Raw genomic sequence first — 14,076 nt, forward strand, 5'->3', positions numbered from 1 at the left:
ATGGCAAAGAGGGGATTGAGGATCCTTTCTCTGGCCCACTGGTGGAACTGGTAGGATTTGGAGTCAGCCCGTCTGAGTTCAAATCCAGACAGGAACATTTATGATTACTTAAAAAAAAAAAAAAATCCAGCCAGACACTGTCCCAACCAGCTGTGTGACCCTAAGCTGCTCATTTAAATTCTCTGAATCCTCATCTCCATAAAAGGAGTTTATCAGTAACTCCTGCCTCCTGAGGATTCTGTCTTCCTGCCTGGAAAGTGCTTGCTGTGGAGTTCCCTGGTGGTCCAGTGGCTAAGACTCCATGTTTCCAATGCAGGGGGCCCAGGGTTCTATCCCTGGTCGGGGAACTAGATCCCACATGCTACAACTAAGAGTTCACATGCTGCAACTACAAATCTTGCATGCCACAACAAAGATAGATCTTGCGTGCCACAATTAATACCTGGCATAGCCAGATAAATAATTAACGGGGGAAAAAAAGAAAGTGCATGATGAGGTTGGCCATTCACTTAGGGAACACTGGGCTTTAGAGGGGTATCTGAGTCTGTGTCTCCCCAGACCATCTCTCCAGCTCCCTGGGAGGAATGTGCACTTGGGATGAAGAAGGGGGGCCCCCACCACCTGCCAGACTTTCTCTTTGAAGGATGGCACAGAGGTCCTGGGACTAATTAATCACTGGGAAGGGTCAGACAACTGCCCAGGGGTGGGGAGGATGTCAGTATTTACCCCATTTTCCCAGAAGCCACTGAGATCCTGGCTCTGACAGGGGGAGGGGTGGGGGAACGAATGAACCGCAAGGCTGGAAAAGGATGAGTGGTCTGGATAGCAGCCACCCTCCCAGCCCCCACCCACCCCCAGGGTGCTAATGGGGCAACCACCGCCTTAAACCTCAAAAGACAACCACCACCAGAAACAGACACTGAACCGTTTATTGGCCTGGGCCTGAGTCTCTGGCAGGAGGGGCATCCGGGGAGCTGTGTAAGGGGAGACAAGCTCCCAACTGGCTCCTTGCCCCCCCAAAGATCCCCTCCCCCAGCCTTTGCAGTCACAAGAAATCACTTTCAGGCATGAGGGTTCCTTCCCCCACCCCCAGGTGAGCTGCACCCCAGCTCTCCAGTGGGGAGATAAGCCAGCAATGACACAGGGGTCGGTGCAGGGACCAGACCCCTCTTTGGCAGCTTCAATACAGACGAGAGGAGACAAAATAGCATGCATCCTGGGAGACATGGCGAGGGGAGGGGACCACAGGTATTACACACACACACACACACAGACACGCACAGACACTGACAGACGCACATAAATACATGTTTGTACCGCAATATCCCTTCCCTCCATCCACAGAATTTAGCAAAGTCCTTCTGGAGTGGGTTAAAAGAGGGTATCCCACCATTGTCCTTGGTACCCCCACCCCCTGTGCTCCATCTGATGTAGCTGGAAAGCAGGCACAGGAGGCTCAAGGCTGTCCTGCCTTAGATTGGGTACCTTGGCTGGGTCTGGAAGTGAGTGGAGCTTGAGGAGGGGTGGTTATTTTATGGGGGGCCGGAGGTCTGGTGTCAACAGCTGCCCTAGAACTTTCTCCTATCCCACCCTGCCCCACTGAGAAAGCCCTCCTCAGGTCCCCAGACCAGTTTTCCCAGCCCTGGGCGACTCTGCTGAGTCCCCAGTAGTGCAATCTGGCCGATGAGGTCTGAGAATGGGGGTTAGTCCCCCCCACCCCCCACGTGGTTTCCTGGCATCTCACTTGTAGAATGAGAAGAAAAGACAGGGAAGAAGTTGCCAGAGTGGCAGCTGGTGACATTTGGGGAAGCTGTGGATTTGAGGCCAGGAACTGTTAGCCCCAGGGCCACCCAGAAAGGTCAGAGAGGAGGTCTCCAGCCCCTAGGGACACAGTGGTTCCAGGGGAGTAGGCTCCGAGGTGGCCAGAAGAAGGTGGCAAGGGGGGATGGTAAATTCAGAGAGGGGAGTCAGAAGCAGGGTGGCGCGTCAGCGCTGTGAAATGCTGACATCCTTCAGACGGGGTTGGAAATGGCTCCTATGCTGTGTTCCACTACAGCACCTGCCTGCTGTCACTCAGGCCCTTTCTAGGTCCCCCCACCCCACCCCCGTCCCCAGTCCTCCCCACGATCCAGTTCCAAAGAGGTCACCATGCTGAGCCCCAGGACCCTGCTGCTGCTGTGCCATCTGACTGGTCAAAGCCTCAGTCGACCATCCCAAGCATGAAAAACCTTCAGCATCACCCGGGTCTGTGAAATGGGGGCATCTTACTTGGCAACCCCTGCCCCCCTCAGCCCCATTTCTGTCCCGGGTCCCCGGAGCTTCTCCACGGAACTCTCTGCCAAGGTGGCCTGGCTGTCAGCCCACTTGCCCCTCACACAATTGTGTTGCCCTCCAGAAATGTGGGTGACGTGGGCACGTGCATGCCCTTCTCCAGGGAACTGGAGCTGCGAAGGGGTAGGAGGTGGTGGCCCGGGGTTCTGTCCCGCCGCCCTTGCATCCCTGCCGCCTGCCCCCAGCACTGCAGCGGCCGTAACACCTCCCGCCGCAGGTCCCGGCTGCGCCACGTGTAGATGACCGGGTTGAGCAGCGAGTTGAGGGTGGCGAAGGCAAAAAAGTAGTGGGCCTGGTAGAGCATAGGGCAGGTGCGGACCGGACAGGCATAGTCCAAGAGGAGGATGCTAAAGGCGGGCAACCAGCAGAAGATAAAGACACCCAGCACGATGGTGACCGTCTTGAGCAGGGCGAGCGTCTGTGGGGCAGCCACATCGGCCTGGCTGGAGCGGACCACACAGTAGATGCGGATGTACAGAGCTACGATGGCCAACAGGATGACCGAGAAGATGGTCACCACGCAGAGCACGTAGGGCTTGGCGTAGAGCGGCAGAACGGTGGAGCAGGCCTCCAGGTGGCCCAGGCAGTTCCAGCCGAGGATGGGCAGGCCGCCAAGGACCAGCGAGATGAGCCACGAGGCCGCGATGAGCAGCAGCATGCGGCAGCTCTTGTCGCTGCCGTAGAGCTTGACCTTGGCAATGGCCACGTGCCGCTCAATGGCGATGGCCAGGAGGCTGAAGACGGAGGCGGAGAGCGTGATGAAGGCAGAGCCCTCGCGGGCGAACCACTGCACAGGTGTCAGCCCCAGTGTGACTGAACCCGAGAGCAAGGTATTGGCTATGAAGGCCACGCCCGCCAGCAGGTCTGATGCTGCTAGGTTGCCCAGGAACAGATACATGGCCGAGTGGAACTTGCTGTTTCGGGCAACTGCGATGAGCACCAGCAGGTTCTCTACTACGATGGCACAACACAGGAGGATGATGAGGGCTGAGGCCACCTGACGGGAGGGCGTATCCTTCGTGTCGGGACTCTCCTTGGTGTAATTATAGTGTTCCCTGACCTTGCTGGAGCTTAGGTACTCTGAGTACACGCCGCCCATGGTGGGGCTCAGTAGCCAGCCGGGGCCATGGGGCTGTTGATGCTGCAGAGAGAAAACACAGACAGACAGGTCAGTGCTGTGGCTGCAGCTTGGACTGACTCTGGACTAGGCCGTGGTTCACGTTCCAGCTCTGTCACATGAAGTCAGAATAATCGTCATCTTTGCTTTACAAATGGGGGGCTTCCCAGGTGGCACTAGTGATAAAGAATCTGCCTGACAATGCAGGAGAGGCAAGAGATGCAGGTTCGATCCCTGAGTCGGGAAGATCCCCTGGAGGAGGGCATAGCAACCCATTCCAGTATTTTTGTCTAGAGAATCCCATGGACAGAGGAGCCTGGCAGGCTTCAGTCCACTGGGTCACAAAGAGTCAGACATGACTGAGTGACTGAGCAAATGAGCACTGCTTTACAAATGGGAAACCCAGAGAGATCAATTCACTTTCCCAAAGCCTTGAAACTAGTCAGTGGCAGAGCCTCAGAGACCCACTCCAAAGCGTCTAAAACCTCTAGGCTACAGTGTCTTGCAAAGGAACAGAAGCTCCCCTAAAGGGCATAAGAGACATGAAGTGGACTTCTAGAAGCCTTACCCACCCACCCAGAGAGGGAGTCTTAGCCAGAACCTGGAGGCTTGTCTCCTTTCTTGAATACAGTGGAGCCTCAGGCCCCGTGCCGCCTGCCAACCTGGGTCAGCGAGATGCTGGTCGCTGATAGCACCATCCCCTGCTCATTACCACCCACTGCTCTGGACTTCAGGCTGGGTCTAAGCCTAGAGGTCCTGGGTGTTCCCAAGATAAGGTTTTGGGGAGACACCAGGGCGGCCCCGAGGTTTGAGCATCACAGAGGTCACATCATCTTCAAGGACATAGACCTTGCAGGCAATCCAAGGTTCAGCCCCACTCCCACATCTGACATGGTGTGGGATGCTGGGCCAAGTCGCCCGATGCTTGGTCTCTAGGTCTCAATGGCCTATCTGTGCAATGGGGAGAAGAAAGCCCATTTTAGAGGGGTGATGGGAAAATCCTGTTGAATGATACATGCAGCACATTTAGCACATAGCAGGCACGCAATAAATATTAGCTAATATTATTAGCTCCCCTCTTCCTGCCATACCATAGGGAGGGACTAGGTGCCTTCCTCCCAGTCTTTTGGGAGGGGATGTTGAGTGAGCCAGCTGGGCAAGAGTCCACAACAGCCTGTTCTCATCAGCACCATCTAGCCCTGCCCTGGGACACAGGGTCTTAGCTGGGTGGGCAGGGCCCTGTGGCACCCCCCTCCCCAGCCAGGATGAAATCCAGATGTGAGGGCCTTGGAACACACAGGGTGGAGTCCTTGCTCTCCAGTCACATCCGGTGTGGGGAAGGCTGGGAGGGGATGATGGGATGGGGGAGCCACAGGAGACCCGTCTGGGAGGTCCTGGCTGGGAGGATGGGGCAGCTGGGCCGAAGTCATGTGAGTGGTGAGGGGGCGTGCAGCCCCGCGGGGAAGAAGAGGGGACGGTATTCCCTTCCATGAAAGCCTGAGTCACCCCTCTCCCAAGGAAAACTGAGCCGTTGGGGGAGGGGGCTGGAAGGAGAGCGTAGGCAGAGAGGGTTAGAGGCCAATACCATGGCCTTCCCCCAGCTTGGGAATTGGGGCGGGGGCCAGGAGGTGGTCTCAGAGGAACTGGTGTAGGGTCTGCCTTTCACAGGGGCCAGGAGGAAGCTCCAGACCAACAGTTAGTTAATGGAGGTGGGGTGCGGGAACAGCCCTCCCCAAGTCCCTGGAAACATGCCTTGCAAGGACCTCGTGCATGCCAGGAGCACCGGTTCCAGAAAAGGCTGGTTAGGCCGGTTCTCAGTGAGCTTGGGAATGATGAGGGGCTTCCGGGGTCGCCCAGCCATCTCAGTCTCGGACACCCCCTCGGAGGGGCGCCCTGGCCCCCAGCCTGATAGAGGCAGCTGCTCCCCCTGGGCAAAAGGACATCCGTCCTAGTTTGGGAACAGAGAAAGGCTTGTGCGCATCCCCAGGGACTGTCGCTCCGCCCATTTAGCCACACAGAGGCCCCTTGTTTCCCTGCCGGACGGGGCCCAGGCGCCCCGATGCCCTCTGCCCATTGCAGCGGGCTTGGCCCAGGTCTTGGGCTTTACCAGACCGACCGACAGGCCAGAAACAGCCCCGCGCTCTGAGTGGCTTATTTTCAATCCCAGAGTATTGAGCAACTCAGGCCTATTGGCCTGAGCTTTGCATCCTCGACATTTGATTGGCCCAGTTGGGGGCGCTCTATGGCTTGCACTACTGAGCGGGCTCTTTCCAGGCGGTTGGAGCTCATTTCTTTTCGAGGACATTGTTAAGACTGTGTGGATGTCCCCGGGGAGAGTCTGAACCACAGCCTGACCGCTGGGTCACCCCGACCAGTCACCCTCGAGCTGCCCTGGCCTACTGGCCCCCTCCTGGGGATCATAATTGAGAATTGAGGGCCCGTGGCAGGTCTGGGAAGCACCCTTGCTGGTGGGCTAGAAGCCCAGGGTGTGCCCCCTGCACCGCCCCTCAAACCCCTCTCCTGTCTGGCGGCCCAGAGAAAGAAAGATGGCCGATTCCTAGATAAATAAGAAGTGGTTTCAGTCCTCATACCCCAGGGACTGACCAAAATGTCGTCTTCTTCCTTGGGAGACTACCCTCACTTCTTATAGCCTCAGAAGGAGGGGTGGTTAGTTAGAGAAGACGAATGCCTCTTTCTTCTCCACTAGGACGATTCCCAGAAAGAGGAACCAGGGTCTGGAGGCTGGAGCTGGCACAGTCACCCTGAGGCAAATACAGGCCTGGCCTGCTTCCCCTCCCTGCATCAGGCTCCCAGGTGTGGCTAACGCAGGGCCTGACTCCTCTTCACCTTCACCAAGGCAGTCACCTCCCAGATGCTCAGTAAGAGGTCACTAGGCTCAGCACTGGGGAATGGCCAGGCCTGAAGCAAGAGGGACAAGCGATGGGGTTTGGAGGGAAGGAAAGCGAGACACACCAAGACTGTTCAGGGGGAGATTAAAGAGAGAGGAAGGCAGGAGGAAGTCCCAGTGGCTTCCAGGAGCCCCTCCCGCAAGTTCTATGGAGGCATGCCCTGTGGTTACTGTTCCTCTGGGCATTCACAGGTCCCATGCCCCTTGCCCTAGGATATCCCCCTGGGCTCAGTTTCCCTTCAGTTTCCATTTCTCTGCCTGCATTTCAATCCCTGGGTCGGGAAGACCCCTGGAGGGGGAAAAGGCAATCCACTCTGGTATTCTTGCCTAGGAAATCCCAAGGACAGAGGAAATCCCTGGCAGGCTACAGTCCACGGGGTCACAAAGAGTCAGATACGACCAAGCTCACGTGCATGCATCCAAACCCCCCTATACTGCCATTCTCCATGCAGCAGCCAGGGGGAGCTTTTAAATTTATAGCTTCAATATGTCACTCCTCACCTCCAAACTCTTCCATGGTTCCCCAGTATCCAAAGTGACCCCTGCCCACCTCCCCTCCTCCCACTCTCCCCCAGAGCCATTCCACTGAACCGCACTGGCCTCTCACGTTTCAGCCCCATGCCCGACCTCAGAGCTTTTGCCTCTGCTGTTTGTTCACCTGGCATGGCCTTCCTATCTTTCAGGTTTCTGTTTAGTGGCCTCTAACCACTAGGCTATCCTAGCCACCTTCCCTAGGCCCTTTCTATCACAGCATCTTTTATTATATTCACAGCACTTGCCAATTTCAAAAATTATCATTGTATTTCTTCTTTTTTGTCAGCTTCCATGGTTGAATGTGTGCTGGCCTCTGACAGGCCAGCAACTAAATCCTTCAGTCCCTGGAAGAATGCCTGGCATACTTAGAAAGCACTCAGAAAATGTGTGGGATGGATGGATGAATGGATAGATGGATGAATAGATGAATGAATGAACAAGTGAACGAGGGCCCCCGAGGGTGGAGGCTCCTAAACTCAGCCCAGGCTCAGACAACAGTAAAGGAGGCGGGAGACACCTCTGGTCCGCTGGCAGGCCACCCCCACCAGGCGAAGCCCAGCGTCTCCTTGGAGACACGCACAACCCGCCCCCGCCCTTGGGCCGCAGTCTCGGCCTCCTTATCTGGCGGTGGAATGCACGGTATCCACACTGGCTGCTTCTGGGGCCGCGCCTCCTTTCTTCCGCGACAGCCGCACGCAGGGGACCCCCAAGTCTCCAAGTGGGGATGGGCGACGCCTGTGCGTCCAGCCCGGGGCCCCGCCTCGATCTTCCTAGAGGACTGGGGAGAGGCGGGGAGAGGGGTCCAGCGACAGCTGCACCGCGAGTGCCGCGCCCGTGTCGCGCCACGCGGGGCACCGTGGGCTCAGCGCGTGGCGCCTGGAGTGTCTGACTAGGGAAGAGTCTGGTGAGGGGATGGAAATCCCCGATGAGTCAACTCGTGCCAGAAGGAGTGGGCTAGGTTCCCACGCTTGTCTGGGCCCAGAACCGCGCGGGGTCCGCGCCACGCGTGCCCGCGCCCGCGCCCCATCCCCAGGCCCCAGGGGAAAGAAGAAGCGCCGAAGCCACGCAGCCTCAGGTTCACTTTCCTTCCAGAACAAAGCCACGACCCCACGGGAGACGGGGCGGAGGATTGGAAGAGATGAACTACTCAGGGAAACTGAGGCAGAGGATCAGAAGTTTAGGAGGTGGGCATCTGCCCTCCTCCGGAACCCCGCCCCTTGGCTTGGCTGTACTGCGGCGCGCAGCACCTTTCGCCAGCGTCCAGCCGGAGTCAGCAAAGAGGGGCGTCCTCCCCTCCCCCATACACAGTCCCCAAACCCCTAGTCCGGGGTGCACGCCATCCTGCCTCCCAGTCTCCGACCGAAAGCGCTTGGATTCCGCCTTCTCCTCCCGGCCAACTTCCTGCCGCTGGAGAAGGCGGGGAACTCAGTCTGGGGGTTCGCGGCCAAGGCAATGGGGCCTCCTAGGATCGTGGAGAGGGCGCACGATGACCACTCCCTGGGTGCAGCCGGAGGACCAGCAGTGCGTGAGCGCCCAGGGAGCCCCCGACCCCTGGCGGGCTTTCCTAGCTCCGATCCGAGACCTCCAGGGACAGGGGCCCGCCCTTTCTGCCTCCCCCTCGCCACGCACGCTCACCTGGCTAGGCCGATCCGGCTCCTTGCCCGGGCCGGAGGGGCTTTGGCGCCTGCGTCCCCCGGGACGGCCGCGGCAGGGGCTGGGACTGCCCGCCGGGCTCCACTGCGTCCCGGGGCTGGGGACTGGGGACTCAGGGACAGGGAGGGAAGAGCCGCCTTGGCCCCCACTCGCCCCGCCCTGTCTCCGCCTCCTGCTTTCCGGCCGGCGGCAGCAGCAATGAATTCCAGATGTGATCAGCTCAGCGGGGCGCGCGCGAGGGCGGGCGTGGGGGAGGCGCGCAGGGTCCCTTTGTCCGCACCCCCACCTCCAGCCCTGCCCCCTCCCAGCCCCCACCCGTGAGAACCGGCCAACGCATGACGTCACGCAGACCTGTACTGTCCAGTCGCTCCTGCCCAGGTGGCCTCAACCTGAAATAACTGTCTTGGATTGCAGATATACTCTTGGCCCCTGCCTGGGATCCTGGAATTGCAGGAGGGCAAGGAATTGCCTTACTTATTCAGCAAGGAGCCACGAAGCACCTACTAAGGTCAACACAACAAACAGGCATTAAGTGCCCACTGTGTGTTCATCCAACAAATAAGCAAGTTCCTATTATGTGCTAGGTGGTGGCAGTGGTTTAGGCGCTAGGTGGTGTCCGACTCTTGCAACCCCTTGGACTGTAGCCCTGGGCTCCTCCTTGGGATTTTGATTTCCCAGACAAGAATACTGGAGTGGGTAGCCATTTCCTTATCCAGGGGATCTTCCTGACCCAGGACCCACTGATGGGTGGATGCTTTACCACTGAGCCAGGGAAGCCCACTATGTGCTAGGCCCTGCCACAAAGAATGGATTGGTTTTTGCCTTAATAAGGCCCCATTATTGAGGCCCTGGCCCCTCTGCCCTAGAAGACTGGGGGAGCACTCAGCAGCCTCCACTGCCTCTGTCCAATGGAGTATCTTCCTTGTGGTCGACCAGCAGGCCCAAGCTAATTCTTGCTTTTCAAGTTGGGTCCCAGTCTTTTTGGCTGAGCTATGAGGGATCTTAATTCCCCAACCAGGGATCAAACCCCATGCCCCCTGCAGTGGCAGCACAGAGTTTTAACCACTGGACTGCCAGGGAAGTCCTAGCCAGTTCTCTAGTTTCCCATTTTTTCCCATTGAGCTTTTCCTGGGCATCTCTGTGTGCCTGGCTGCAGAGATGAAGCCCACCTGCATTTACTGATGTGTGTGTGTGAAATCAGGGACTAGACGATATGTCCCTCACTCCTTCGGAAATGGCAACCCATTCCCATATTCTTGCCTGGAAAATTCCATGGACAAGGAAGCCTGGCAGGTTATAGTACATGGGGTCACAAAGAGTCAAACATGACTGAGTGTCCAAGATCCCACGCACAGGCATAGCAGTGAACAGAAAAGGGAAAAAAGTCCTTTCCTTCATGGAACCTATGTTCAGAAAGGCACTATTTGTGGAAATGACTACATCATCTGCTTATATGTTTACTTACCACAATACAGTAAGCACCTGCATGTACCAGACACCATTCTAAAAGGCTGGAGATATATCAGGAAACAAAACAGATAAAACTCCGTGTCCCAAGTTGATGTTCTACTATACTTGCTCAGGGCTTCTCCACTGGCTCAGTGGTAAAGAATTTTCATGCAACGCAGCAGCTGCAGGAGACTTGGGTTCAATCCCTGGGTCAGGAAGTTTCTTCTGGAGGAGGAAATGGCAACCCACTCCAGTATTCTTGCCTGGAGGATCCCATGGACAGAGGAGCCTGGCGGGCTACAGTCCATAGTGTCACAAAGAGTTGAACACGACTGAAGCGACTTAGCATGCACACATACTTGCTCAGAATATCTAAAGTATTACAGAAAGAAGAAACTGATAAATTTCCTGGGAGAGGAACTGAAAGATAGGGGACAGGGCATGGGAGGGACATAACTTTCACTCTGTGAGTGCTTTTGTATCTTTTGATTTTTGTAACATGTACATACTTGGCCTATTCCAACAATAAGTTATGTTGAGGGAATTCACAGGTGGTCCAGTGGTTAGGACTTGGGGCTTTCGTTGCCATGGCCCAGGTTCAGTCTCTGGTCAGGAAACTAACAAGCCATGTGGTCAAAAAAATTAATTGATCAATTAAGCTGAAAGTTAGACTGCTTGTACCCAGACGTGTGCTTAGTCGCTTAGTGTCCGACTCTTTGTGGATTACTGAATACTGGAGTGGGTTGCCATGCCCTCCTCCAGATCTTCCCAACCCAGGGAGGGAACCCAGGTCTCCCACATTGCAGGCGGATTCTTTCCTGTCTGAACCACCAGGGAAGCCCTGCTACCCAGACAGTGTAAGAAAAAAGAGGGAGAAGGTAGGTACACTCTTCTGTGTGTATTTGGTTGTGCGGTACAGCATGTGGGATCTTAGTTCCTCAACCAGGGATAGAACCCAGGCTCTTGGTAGTGAAAGTGAGGAGTCTTAACCACTGGACCACCAGGGAATTCCTTGTATGTCTAATATACTTCAGTAAAGAGTGTTGTAAAGCAAAATGACACAAAAGGGTATCTGCACTTCCACATCTGTTGCAGTATTATTCGCAGTAGCCAAGGTATGGAAACAACTTGTGTCTGTCAACAGATGAATGGATAAAGATGTAAGATTCATTTATACATACGGTTTCCCCCGGGGTAAAGAATCCACCTGCCAATGCAGGAAATGAGGGTTCAATTCCTGGGTTGGGAAGATTCCCTGGAGTAGAAAATGGCAACCCACTCCAGTATTCTTGCCTGGAGAATCCCCATGGACAGAGGAGCCTGGCAGGCTACAGCCCATGGGGTCACAAATAGTTGAACACGACTGAGTGACTGAGAATGCATACACATAGAAATATACATATATATACATACACATATACATAATGGAATATTGTTCACCTATGAGAAAAGAAATTCTGTCATTTTCAATGACATGGGTGAAATTTGAGGGCTTTATGCTAAGCGAAATGAGCCAGACAAAACAAATACCACATGCGTGCTAAGTCACTTCAGTTGTGTTCAACTCTTTGCAACTCCATGGACTGTGGCCTTCCGGGTTCCTCTGTCCATGTGGATTCTCCAGGAAAGAATACTGGAGTGGGTTGCCATGCCCTCCTCCAGGGGATCTTCCCAACCTAGGGTCTCCTGCAGCTGCTGTATTGCAGGCGAATTCTTTACCACTGAGCCACAGGGGAAGCCCCTAAATACCACATGCTATCCCTTATATGTGGAATCTTTTAAAAAAAAACTTATAGAAACAGAGAGTAGGAAAGGTGATTGCCAGATGCTGGGGGGTGGGGGAAATGAGGAGAGATTAGCAAAAGGGTGCAAACTTTCAGTTATAAGATAAATAAGGCTGCGAATCTAATATACAGCACAGTGACTATAGTTGATAATACTGTATCAAAGAATTGAAATGTGCTGAGAGTAGAACTGAACTGCTGTTACACACACGCACACAAGATAAAAACGTGAGGTGAAAGATGTGTTCATTAACTGGATGAGGGGGAATCCTTTCAGTATATACATATGTCAAATCACCTGGATGTACACTTCAACTTACCATTTTACACGCCAATCATGCTTCATAAAAGATGAAATTTAAAAAAAATTATGGATGCTTGAATCCCACAAAATGCAACCAATTAAAAAGAGAGAAAGAGAAGTTTAGTGCACGCCTCTGTATGCATACCATACTCCATAAATCAGGTTGAAAAGCAAAACTTTGAAAAAGGAAATTAAAGTTGATCCATTTGGACATGACTGAGCGACTGATCTGATCTGATCTGATTTATGCCTATTAAAAAGGAAAATCAGAGTCGTCCTGATATGAAACTGTTTTCAACGTAAGATGAAAAAAAGCACAATGTAGATGAGTTTGCATTGCTCGCTTGCCTGCGTTTCTGGATATATTTATTTATAAGGACTGTATAAATACACACACATTTGCCTGTGGAGAAACAGGCCGTATTGGGGAGAAGGCACAAGACCCCGTCACAGTGGTTACCTCCAGGGAGAGAGATGGGGGACAGGTGAAAATACATACACATTTGCCTGTGGACAACCAGGCCATATCAGGGGGGTTGGGGGGAGGCACAAGACACCGTCACAGTGGTTACCCACAGGGAGGGACACAGAGGAGGCAGGGGGACAGGTGAGAGGGGACAAGACTTTTCATGGGGTACCCTGGGGGGAGGGAATGTTTGAATTTTTTAGCTCGTATTACAAACTCAAAAAATTTACAAAGACGTGAAAAATCACATTGAAGTAACAAATCACCAGGCTTTTTAGCTGTAAAATTGTTTCTATAATAATAACAAATAGTATCAATAACATAAATCAACAATAACATCATCAATAAACATACCTGTGCTATTTATTCAACATGTCACTGTGAAATGAATTTATATTAAGAATACACATATTTAAGTTATCAATAAGGAAATAAATATTAAGAGTCAATATATTAGTCTGTGGCATGTCTGTGCCATATATACATGTCTGTGGCATATATATTCATATAATGCAACAGAGAATGCTCTGAGCTAGCTATAGTGATACCTTGTTGGTTTCTGCCATCCAAAACTGAAAGTCCAATGGAAGAGACAGAAGAAACCAAACAGTTCTAACACACGAGGTAGCAAGGCTTTGGTGAGAAGATTTTAAAAAGCCGGAGAGTGGCTTTGCTCCTTTTCCTGACTCAGATTCAGTGTCCACTAAGCTTCGGGGCTAGACGGTGGGGTCCACTCGGAACCTCAGCAAAACCTCGCCGAATCCTCTGCCCAGATGAAGTGCAGCCATGCAAAGTCTAGAAACCAGGTGTTCAACCCACAGAGGACGAAGCACACACACACACACACACAAAAAACCAAAGAAAAACCAGGTCCTTTCCTCGCAAGGGAGCTATCAGAGCGGAAATCTTAGCCCTCTGTGAGGACCTGAGACTGGGGAGGAAGTGCCCCCCTCCCCAGCTCGCCTAGGCTGCCTCAGCAGTTTGCCGTCCTCTCAAGGGACCTGCGGGAGGAGGGAGTGTGTGGGTAATATCAAGGCTGCAGATACATCCGGCCGTCTGTTAGGGGTACCGTGGCGCCTAGACAAAGGTGATGTCCCCAGGGACACACAGATACACCCGCAAGCAACTTCCGCCTCCCCCTCCACCTCCCATTACTGGGGCCATATGAGATCTACACCGGGTCCCCTGAGGGGATAGGCTAGAGAACTGGGAACCACTTGCGTAGACACCCAGATCGTCTGGGCGGCGGGGTGAGGGGGGCGGTTATGTAGAGGAAAGCTGGAACCTCCCTGTGGCGGGGACTCAGGGAGGGGGGAATCTCTAAGTGAGAGAACAGTGGAAGAGGAAGGAAATGGGGCCCTTTTCTTACCGGGCTCCCAAGCAAGGGAAAAAGAAGAAAAGGAAGAGACTTGGAGCAGCCTTCTCTAATTACAGGGCCACCGACACTAATGGCTAACGCTCACAGACACAGACAGACTGTGCTGGGTGCGGCTGCATGAGTCCTCCACGCCTAGGAGGTGGGTATTATTG

At 54.0% G+C, this 14,076-nt stretch overlaps 2 protein-coding genes across 2 annotated transcripts in view; both read right to left on the minus strand.

Annotated features, from left to right (window-relative positions):
* DNMT1 (DNA methyltransferase 1) overlaps positions 1-14,076 on the minus strand; it is a 77,661-nt gene that overhangs the window by 60,319 nt on the left and 3,266 nt on the right. The window lies entirely within an intron of this gene.
* On the minus strand, positions 924-8,682 carry S1PR2 (sphingosine-1-phosphate receptor 2). Its single transcript, XM_055544308.1, has 2 exons — positions 8,526-8,682; positions 924-3,472 (listed from the first exon to the last, which is right to left on the minus strand). Exon 2 carries the CDS (start codon positions 3,428-3,430, stop codon positions 2,372-2,374), a length of 1,059 nt encoding a protein of 352 aa, XP_055400283.1. The 5' UTR covers positions 3,431-3,472; positions 8,526-8,682; the 3' UTR covers positions 924-2,371.

Source organism: Bubalus kerabau, chromosome 1 (assembly GCF_029407905.1).
Source record: "Bubalus kerabau isolate K-KA32 ecotype Philippines breed swamp buffalo chromosome 1, PCC_UOA_SB_1v2, whole genome shotgun sequence".
Classification (NCBI taxonomy): domain Eukaryota; kingdom Metazoa; phylum Chordata; class Mammalia; order Artiodactyla; family Bovidae; genus Bubalus; species Bubalus kerabau.